General features: G+C 40.1%; 1 protein-coding gene across 2 annotated transcripts in view; it reads right to left on the reverse strand.

Moving 5' to 3' along the window:
- Positions 1-10708, reverse strand: part of ATP11A (ATPase phospholipid transporting 11A) — a 224736-nt gene extending 214028 nt beyond the window's left edge. For both annotated transcript variants that reach the window (XM_089693567.1, XM_089693568.1), the window contains exon 1: positions 10255-10708. In XM_089693567.1, the coding sequence (XP_089549693.1) occupies positions 10255-10293 (39 nt within the window). In that variant the 5' untranslated portion in view covers positions 10294-10708. The remainder of the gene's footprint in view (positions 1-10254) is intronic.
- Positions 10709-11059: the final 351 nt, after the last annotated feature.

Genomic DNA, 11059 nt, shown 5'->3' on the forward strand with positions numbered 1-11059 from the left:
ATTGCTCAATCCCCCATCAACATCTATGGTTGTCTTAGGGATGAATCTGACTGTCCTTCCTTCAGCCCTGGCTCACACCAGTGCGGCTTTGAAAGTGCGCTACATCAGCGCGATTTCAAAGCCGCAGATCAGAGAGACTTGTACCTATAATTTTACTGTGGCCAGTGACGCTATTTAACAGAAGTCAATGAAAGTCACAATGAAATCAGTAGTGCAGTGACAGGAGTCGCAGCGATTTGAACGGTTCCATTGCCAGAAATGGGGTGCAACTTGGCATGCAATTTGGAATTGTCAAGTCGCAAATTGTACCAGTGTGAACCAGGGCTCAATGATCATCATCATTATCAGGATAATCACACATTGCAGGTGTTGTGGTTCAAAGCACCTGTACTGTGTGACTATCATCATGATGATAATAATGATCAATTTGGCTGCTCCCTGCTGTATAATTGAACATAGCCTAGGCAACGGTCAGGGCATGGGGAAGGTGTGTATATGCTGTCATGTCATTACTGTACCTTTCCTGCGATTTCTGCTGCTGCTGGAATCCCTCTGTTTGCACTGCTGGGCTGGATAAGTAGATGGACATGGCACATGGTCGCTTCCAGTTCCAGCCTGATGCCCCCAGCCTACCAGCACTCTTCTTCTGCCCGATTCCCTCAGCATTTACTTGAAGGAGGCAGGCAGTGTGCAGGGCAACTTAGGCAAGCCAAATTACTCCGGTAGGCCAGCAGCAGGGACTGAGAGAGCCGGGACTTCATCTCCTCAAATGCGGACTGGCACAGGATAGTGTAAGTCCGCAGGTAGTCAAAAAAGAAAAAAAAAAGTCCCCCTTGTCTCCCAGCCCTCTGGATGAACTAAATGGGCCCCCCGCCCAGGAAATAATGTTACCACCACCCAGAGGAACAGTATGTATGCACTGACTGTACACATGATCCTACATGAAGCCCCCCTGTTATTTAATGGGCATGGGCCCCCTACAGGAGGTACCCCCTTATTAGTGGCCCAGACTATGGAACAGAAATGTAGGTAAATCCTTGCAATGGGACACAGATAGCGAAAAAAAAAAAAAACTCTGATAGGGGTTTTACCCAACCTTACTCTATCCAAAATGAAAAAAAATTGCCTATAGTTCTACTTTAAATATCCTTCCCCCCAGTAATGAAAAAATAATATATGAGTTAAAGAATATAAAGAAATATATGAAAACCAAAACTTTGGATTGAATTGCTGTGTGAAGATTTCCCGTCAGCACAAATACGAGAATAACGCAATATCTTTCTATAAAGAATGTAGCAAACAATAAAACACTTTTTCCATAGAACGAGGAAGGGTTAGAATCTCTGATATTTTCTTACCCCCATTAAAAAGCATGTTCTCTCCAAGTCTACGACGTACATTATTTTTTAAATCCTCCACAAGCTCATGACCATTAGTAAGGAGATCCTACAATTAGTAAGGCTGCCTCTAACATTTGCTAGGCATCTAACAAGAAAACCTATTTATCACTCATCAGTAATGATTGCGTAGACAACCACATGACAGTCCCATGGTAGTAATAAGTTTCAGCTGTGTGGCCAATTATCCAGTGGGAAAGATCTCTACAGAATGGTCATCCAGCTAAAGTCATAACCCCCCCTTTCTGATTAGTGATTGCCGGAGAAAAATGGGCTTCTGTAATTAAGGCTACTTTCCCATTAATCCTTAGCAAAAACGCAGCAAAAATGCATATACTTTTTTTCTGTGTTTTTACAGGACATGTGACTCAAAACACAATATGGGTGAATTTCTTATGTGTTTTTGCTGTGTTTTCCTTTTCATTTCAATGGGGAGGTGCGTTTTTGGTGCCATTTTTTCCGCACCAAACCTGCACCAAATATGCAGCAACCATCACGATTCCAAATCTGCACCAAAAATGCAGCAAGCAGGATTTTAAAAAACACACTGAACACTTGCAACGGATCCGTGTGAAGAGTTCCATAGGAATGCATGGTCACACGTTTTTCTTCCATTTTTTTTAAATGCAAAAGCGGAAGAAAAATAGATCAGTGTGAAAGCAGCCTATATGAGTATCATACAACAAACATATGCCTTTCAGCCAAGCCTGCCGTAAGTACCAATAGCTGGCTTTAGCCGTAGTTCTGCATCAGGTTATTTTTAATACTGGAGGAATATTGATTTAAAATTACTTTGCAGAGCTTCCTAAAATAACCATTCACTGTAGTGTCTGTTCCATAAATCTGTCTGTGCAGGCCTAGTAATGTAAACTCCGCAGAAGACCAAAATAAATAAAATTATAATAAGTGATCATTTATCATACTGACCTACTATCATAATGATTTATCATATCTAATTGAAGCATGGAAGAATACAGAAAAGAAAGCAGAATACAGAAATCTGCCCCAAAGTCACTGGTCTAATCGACTAATAGGCCTCATGCACACTATTTGCCCACATCTTCTGAATGCCTTTTCTCCAGGGAGGAGAAAAGCAGCTTACAGCCACCTAAAGCTGCATTTTTGTAATCATTTATGCCATTGGCCAGAATATTAATTTATTCTGCCTATTGCAATGAACTCTCAAGTACTAAACGTGCCTAGCGTTTACAGGCATTTAGGAGTGTCAAGCTTTTTTCTGCTGAAACACTCCTCTCCTGAACGCAAACGTGATGGGGCTTTTTTGAGGCCCTAAATGCTCCTCTTCTAATACACCTGCACAGGCCTATGTGTGCATGGACACAATGACTAACATAGAGGGGCGTTTAGAGGCAGAAAAAAAAGCCAAACTCCTGTATAAGAGGCCTTAAGTTTGTTTTTTGATTTTGATGAGGGCCACAGAAGCCTCCATCCAAAAACTGACAACTTTTGGTAGAGGAGCCATCTGTAATATCTGCAGATTATATCATTACCCCCCCCCTCCCCCCCCCCTTTCACCAGCAAATGATCTTGGAATTTACATAGTTATCCTGGCTGAAAAAAAAGACAAAAAGGTCCATCCAGTTCAACCATTAAAAAAAAAAAAGTTATAATCCTATACCCACAGTTGATCCAGAAGAAGGCAAAAAGGCAAACCCAGCCAAGCATGGTCCAATTTGCTCCTGCAGGGAAAAAATTCCTTCCTGATCCCCCGAAAGGCAATCGGATATTCCCTGGATCAACTTTACCTATAAATGTTAGTATCCAGTTATATTCTGTGTATCTAAGAAAGAATCCAGGCCTTTTTTAAAGCAATCCACTGAGCTGGCCAGAACCAACTCTTGAGGGAGTCTATTCCACATTTTAACAGCTCTCACTGTGAAGAAACCTTTCCGTGTTTGGAGATTAAATTTCTTTTCCTCCAGACGTAAAGTGTATCCCTTTGTCATCTGAGATGACCTCAAGGTGAATAACTCTACACCGAGTTCACTATATGAACCACTGATGTATTTATACATGTTCATCCTATCCCCCCTTAATCTCCTCTTCTGAAGAGAGAATAAATTCATTTCCTCTAATCTTTCCTCATAGCTGAGCTCCTCCATGCCTCTTATCAGTTTGGTTGCCCTTCTCTGTACTTTCTCCAGTTCCCCAATGTTCTTTTTGTGAATTGGTGCCCAAAACTGAACTGCATATTCCAGATGAGGTCTTACTAATGCTTTGTACAGGGGTAATATGATATCTCTCTCTCTCTCTCTCTCTGGTGTCTATACCTCTTTTAATACAAGAGAGGATTTTGCTCACTTTAGAAACTGCAGCTTGGCACTGCATGCCATTATTAAGCTTGTGATCTACCAGAACCCCCAGATCCTTCTCCACCATCGATTCCCCCAGTTGTACTTCCACTAGTATGATGCATGCATATTCTTAGCCCCCAAGTGCATAACCTCACATTTATCAACATTAAACCTCATTTGCCACATAGTTCAATGGATCATATACAATGGACAATATTGGCCAACTGCTACTGTTCCTCCCAGTGAAAGGGAGCTGCCATTGATGGTTTGTTTATGAAAATTACAAGCTCCAGGGCTGTATCTGTATACTTGTTTGACTACTTAGTCACTGACTCATATCAGCTGTCATGGCATCTAACAGACATGTGTTCGAGTTAGGCCACTGACTCATGGGGGTTGATTTACTAAAGGCAAATAGAGCATTTTCCCCCCACCTCAGTGACACTGGAAGTGATCAGGTCCTCTCTTATAGGCTCCAGAGTCAGGAAAACTCATGGGGGCAGTGAGGGGACCAGTGCCTAAGAAAATAACAAGCAGGGAAAAATGTCTGGTCCCCAGGGCAGGAATATAGCTTGGTTCATAGAGGAAATTAACGTTGATTACACTGCAGATGGCTTAGGAAGAGGTGTTTGTAATCAAGACTGAGGAGTAAGGTAACTGATACACAATACACTATATTAGCTTTAAGGTGGCACTCAACTCTGGTTTAAAAAGAAAAAAAAATGTATTCAAGTATGTGGTAACTTCAAAAAAAAGGTTCCTTGAATTGCTCTCAATCCCCTGCAAATCTCCAAAATGTTTGTTTTTGCTGCTGTGACCTCCAAGTATAAGGTGGCTACATTTACTCTCCATGGTCTCATTGTATGTAGGAATGTAGTCACCTTCTCTAGTTGACTCTTGAGATGGAATATGAACTATGGGATTTGTAGTGTGCATAGAGCAGTGCACATGACCACAACTAACATGCACGGCTCATTCCAAACAAACGGAAGAGAGGAGGAAAAAGGAAGTTTGGAAGCTCATGGAGGACATTACAAGAAGGCATAAAAACTCAATGAGAAACAGTTTATTGAAAAATGTATCACAGAGCCATTAAACTAGTATTAAAGTCTTGGGGAAAAAAGTTTAAAAAGTTCCCCTTTGCCCAGAATCCCCTTTTGAACCCCTCCAGTCCCCTCCCTTCCTCTTCGCAACATGGACATCTGTCTGGGTCTCTTGGCTGATCGATCATATTTTCTGCTAGGACTTGTGTATATATAGGGTATTTCACTGAAAATCTCTTTAGTTAACTGTATTACTTCCATCACAGTGGGCACTATATGACTTTCTTTTTTTCTCCATTGTACCTCTGAGCTTCTACTTTCTGGACATCAGAACGACGGTAATTTGTAAACCCACTTTACTATGCTGATTTGAATACATATTTGACTATACCTTTGTAATATCTCTTGCACATGCTGACACCCAAGTGCCAAGTTATTGTGATCTGTAACATGTAAAAATTCAATAAACACATTAAACAAGGAAAGAGTGCATCCTTGCAGGTTGTAATCATAATGTACTAGTCTGCACTCAATTAGGACAGACCTACCTGCAAACAGAGCCATCCAGTGCTGCGATGTCATGGCTACCCCTGGTCCTTCCATCTTCACCTGGTCTTCCTTCCAGGGCCCATATCTGCAGCCGCTTGATTGGCTGGGTTGCAGTGATGTCATTCCTGTGCATGTGCATGGGAATGACATCATCATGGCATACAGAGTGGTGTGATCTGAGCTGTGCATGTGCAGGAATGACGTCACTGCAGCCCAGCCATTTCCCTTGCAAATTGAACAACTGTTTACCTTTAGTAAATCAACCCCATAAAGTCCTAAAAGAAGGATAGAGATTATAGCCCTGGATCATACAACTTGAAAACAAGTCATCAAAGGTAGCTCCCATATTTCTTTTCTGAATGATCCCTTCAAGGCTCTGAGAGTATTTATTCAGTAAATAATGATGCATGCTCAAGTATTACAAGAATACACATTTATACACTTTACAATGCATTTCTAATCAATACATCTTGTATTGTTGGCAATTAATAATCACATTGATACTATAGCTTTACTCAGGGGTGGACTGACCATTTGGAAACTCGGGCACTGCCCGAGGGCCCGGGGTTAGTAGGGGGCCCCATGAGATGCCCCTGGTACCTTTTTCACAGGCTTTTTTGAGTTTCGGCATGGACACAGGGGCCCCATGATCCCCTATTGCCTGGGGGCCCCATGAGTTGTCAGTCCGCCCCTGGCTTTACTTCTACAGTGAGCTAAACGTTCATTAGTAAACTACACTTATTTGTGGTATAGTGGACTCTTTCTCTAAAATCAAATTTATATACAAGAAATAAAACTGTGAGAATTAGGATCAAAATGATATTTATGTTCATTTCCTAAATAACAAAAAGGTCTTGTGAAGAGCGGGGAAAGCAGACCAGGCACTTTAATACAAGTCATAAGACTTGGGGCACCTTGTGAGGAATCACATTTTAATGCACACAGTAGCTGGCCAGAATGAAAACACAAGAAAGCCATTGTTTGCCCAGAATGGGGAAGTCTGCAGAGATCTCAATGTCAGAAATGAAAAGAAATCTGTTGGCATTATTTTAAAAATCATCAGGTGGAATTCAGTAAAAAATCAGATATTCTTACCTGGGCACAAAATGCCAGTTCACCTGAGCCCTACAAAAGTCACATTATTCATACATCTCTGACACTATTCCTCAAAACATACAACAGGATAACAAATGGAAGACATGCACAGAGATGATTTGCATTTCAGCCTCTGCTGGTAAACTATTTCAGCTGTATAACTCTAGGACGGAATATTATGACATATTTGTACATGTTTTCGCTTGTCTTTTGATGAATGTGTAGAGGCTATAGATTCTTCATGGTTCAGTCTGAAGTCTAAGAGACCAAAGAGCATAAATGCCTGTAATGAGGTATAGAAACCCATTTACAGGACATCAAAGCTATATCTGAAGCTCACCACACATTGTACAATCTCTGTCAGCTCTAACAACAAATATATAGTGTAAGGGCCCACCTGACTGAGTAGAGCTTGACTGGCTAGTTTAAGTAGGTCTGCATATTATATAGTTTTGGTAGATATGAGACCCCGTTCACACATATACAGATTGCTTTTTGTCTGTTTTGCTGTGCTTTACGCAGTTTTGCATTTTTACTACATGCATTTTTACCGCATTTTGCTCAGCTTTTTTTATTTTTTAAAGTGGAACCTTTTTTGCTGCTGGGCAGAATAAAAATGCAAAACGCAGAACGCGGCAAAAACGCAGAACGCGGCAAAAACGCGCCACCATGCATTTCAGCAGCTTCTTCATTTAACTCTCTTGTAGCAAAAATGCTGCTTTTTGCTTTTAAAAAAAAGTCTTGACCCTTCCCAAAAATGCAGCAGCTCAAAAAAAGCATAAATATGAACATATTCCATAGGAAACCATGTTAAATGGATTGTACTGTGTTTCTGCAAAAAGCACTAAAAAACGCATAGGTGTGAACGGAACCTAGGTGATTGTACAGCTAGATTGTAAGTGTGTGGTGAGCCCAGTAGTGGCCACACATGCTTTGATAAATGGCCAATTTCTTTTTCAGTTGAACCTATGATTGGAAGTTATTGATCACATCTCTTTTTCCACCATATAATTTCACAATCTGATTGACTGATATATGATCACATTCATAAACAAAGCATGCGGGTGCTGCACACGAAAAGTGATCAGTAATTTTCATACCTGGCCAATCCATGCAATTTGATTGATTGGATAGAAACTGATTGGATAGTTTAGGGAAGTCCTCATTACATAGTTTTGGTAGATCTAAAGCTGATTGTACAGTTAGATTGTATAATTTCACAATCTGATCAATCAAAATATGATGCCATTCATGAACAAAGCACGTCAGCGCTGCCCACTGATGCAAAGTAATCGATAATTTTTGGACCTGGCTAATCCGCTCAATTTGATCGGCTGGATTGGAATGAGATTGGCTGGATAGTTTAGGTAAGTCCTCATATTACATAGTTTTGGTAGATCTAAATTTGATTGTACAGTTAGATTGAAGTATATGGTGAGCCCAATGGTGGCCAATGATCAATTTCTTTGCCATTCGATCTCTCCCGATAAGAATAACTGATCTATAGTCAACTACCCATCTGGTCAATATGCCACACACAGAAAAGTGGATTTTGATCAATAGTTAACATACAATAGTAACTTATGGTCAAAAATTATGGCTCACATCTGTTTCCCACCATGTAATATCATAATCTAATCAATCAAAATACAATCATATTCATCAATCAAGTATCTCAGTGCTGCCGATTGATACCGATTGATAATATTTTGCTCTGGCTGATTAACTCAGTTTGATAAAATCTACTGACACGGAGTCTAACACCCCGGTCACATCGGGTGCGACTTGGCATGCGATTTGCACACCATGCGACTTGCAAATCGTATGTTAAGTCACACCATATTCTCCGTAATTATAATGGTCAAATCGATGCGGTACCGACTTGGTCAGAGCCACACCAATTTCTAAAGTATTACATGTACTACTTTTGGTGTGAGTTGGTTTGGTTAGAGTTGGTTGTTTTGATCAAATTTCACATTGATCAGGAAAAAAAAAAAGAAACAAAAAAAACAATAAGTGCACAGCCACCATAAATCTATCAGGTGCAAGTTATAGTTATTTGATTGCTTTTGGATTTGATCAGTCCATCAAATCACATATCTATTGGATAATACCATCAGACTGTGTATGGCCACCACAAATCGGTCAAGGGGATGTTATAGCTCTTTGATTGCCTGGGAATTTGATCAGTTGATTGAATCACACATATATTAGATAATACTAATTATTATCCATAATATATTATTTGTATTATTTAGATATACATCTATTGGATAATCACAACGCGTATGGCCACTATAAAACTATCTGGGGGAAGTTCTAGCTCATTCATTGCCTACGAATTTGATCAGTTGATTGAATGGTGCATCTATTGGATAATACTAATTATTATAAATAATAAATTATTTGTATTATTATTATTATATGTATTATTTAGATACACATCTATTGGATAACCAGACTGTGTATGGCCACCATAAATCTATCTGGGGGACGTTATAGCTCATTGATTGCCTACGAATTTGATCATTTGATTGAATAGCACATCTATTGGATAATACAAATTATTCTCCATAATATATTATGTTTATTATTTAGATATACATCTATTGGATAATCACACCGTGTATGACCACTATAAAACTATCTGGGGGAAATTCTAGTTCATTGATTGCCTACAAATCTGATCAGTTGATTGAATAGCACATCTATTGGATAATACTAATTATTATAAATAATACATTTGTATTATTATTATATGTATTATTTAGATACACATCTATTGGATAACCAGACTGTGCATGGCCACCATAAATCTATGTGGGGGACGTTATAGCTCATTGATTGCTTACGAATTTGATCAGCTGATTGAACAGCACATCTATTGGATAATACTAATTATTATAAATAATACATTTGTATTATTAATATATGTATTACTTAGATACACATCAATTGGATAACCAGAGTGTGTATGGCCACCATAAACCTATCTGGGGGAAGTTATAGCTCATGGATTGCCTACGAATTTGATCAGTTGAATGAATAGCACATCTATTGGATAATACTAATTATTCTAAACATATTATTTGTATAATAATAATAATAAAAATAATAATAATAATAATAATAATATGTATTATTTAGATACACATCTATTGGATAACCAGACTGTGTATGGCCACCATAAATCTATATTGGATAACCAGATTGTGTATGGCCACCATAAATCTATCTGGGGGAAGTTATAGCTCATTGATTGCCTACGAATTTGATCAGTTGATTGAATAGCACATCTATTGGATAATACAAATTATTATAAATAATAAATTATTTGTATTATTATTATTATATGTATTATTTAGATACACATCTATTGGAAAACCAGACTGTATGGCCACCATAAATCTATCTGGGGAAAGTTATAGCTCTTTGATTGCCTGCAAATGTGATCAGTTGATCAAACCAGATCTATAGGATGATAAAATCAGGCTGTGTATGGCCAACATAAGTCATCTGTCACCACTGGTGAGCACACGGATGGTGAAAGGTGTAATTATTAATATACCCTATGCATAGAAATTGCTCAAGTCCATAGAAAAGTAGTAAGTACCATCCTAGCTGTGTAGAAGGCACTTCATAGAGAATATGTTGAGAAGTTGAGCGATATTGAGCTGGTGGTGTAATCTATTTCCAATCTCCATGTCTATAGCAGTGTTATAGCAGCTCTTACACCTAGTACTGATAAGGTTCATGACCCACATGTCACCCAGAGATAAGAGCCCCGTGAGCACATGGGAAGATGATATGGGCACACACACAATTACAGATGGATAATCAGTGATGATGACTTACATATCTGTTAATGAGGCTCCTGAGCAGGCTGCAATCCATGGCTAGTGACAGCTGCCCTGACACCTCCTATGCCTCCTTCCTTCCATACACCGGCTGTGAGGGATGTTGTATGTTTTCTCTTGCTCTGTGGTCACACATTGAAGGCTGGCCTCCTTTCAGAATGGACTTCTTCTTTTTGGAGGATGGGGAAGCTTCACATGGGCTGTGTGTTTGTTAACAAGTGCCGATCGCCGTGTAGTAAGAGATGATAAATGGTTGTATTATCTCCACTCCATGTATTGATCGCTGGCTCTCGCATTGGGATTTCCTGGCTGAGATTGGCCCGATGTGTATCTTTGGTGTTGCTGTGTCTCGGTTTGGCAGTGTCAGTGGAATCATTCGGCTTTGCCCCCCTCCTGTGGATTTCCAACTAGATGCTTGTTTCTCTTTGATGATCAGTTCCCTCTTCCACACACTCACACCCCTCCCGTCTCATGTCACACCGCCCCTCCCAGCTTTCACTTTGGGATCCGCCCCCTTCCTAGCCTCCTCTTCTACCTTCTCGCCTTGTCTCTGATCCCTCACTGCCAGTCATTGCCTCGCCTACACGCCCCGCCCTCTTTCTCTGCTCGCCTCCCCTTCTGTCAGTTCTGTCACTTTACCCCGCCCACCTCCCCTGAGAGTGGACACGCCCACTCCCCCGCCTGCCTCCCTCCCTACTTCTTTTCATCAATCTGCTCCAGTGCTGGCATCCTGTGCTATTTATATCTCGCCGGGCGACTTACTGATCCAGCTGGCTAGAAATGAGCACGGATTGTCACACCAC

Source organism: Staurois parvus, unplaced genomic scaffold (assembly GCF_062004578.1).
Source record: "Staurois parvus isolate SC_StPar_1 unplaced genomic scaffold, SC_StPar_1.0 ptg000634l, whole genome shotgun sequence".
NCBI lineage: Eukaryota > Metazoa > Chordata > Amphibia > Anura > Ranidae > Staurois > Staurois parvus.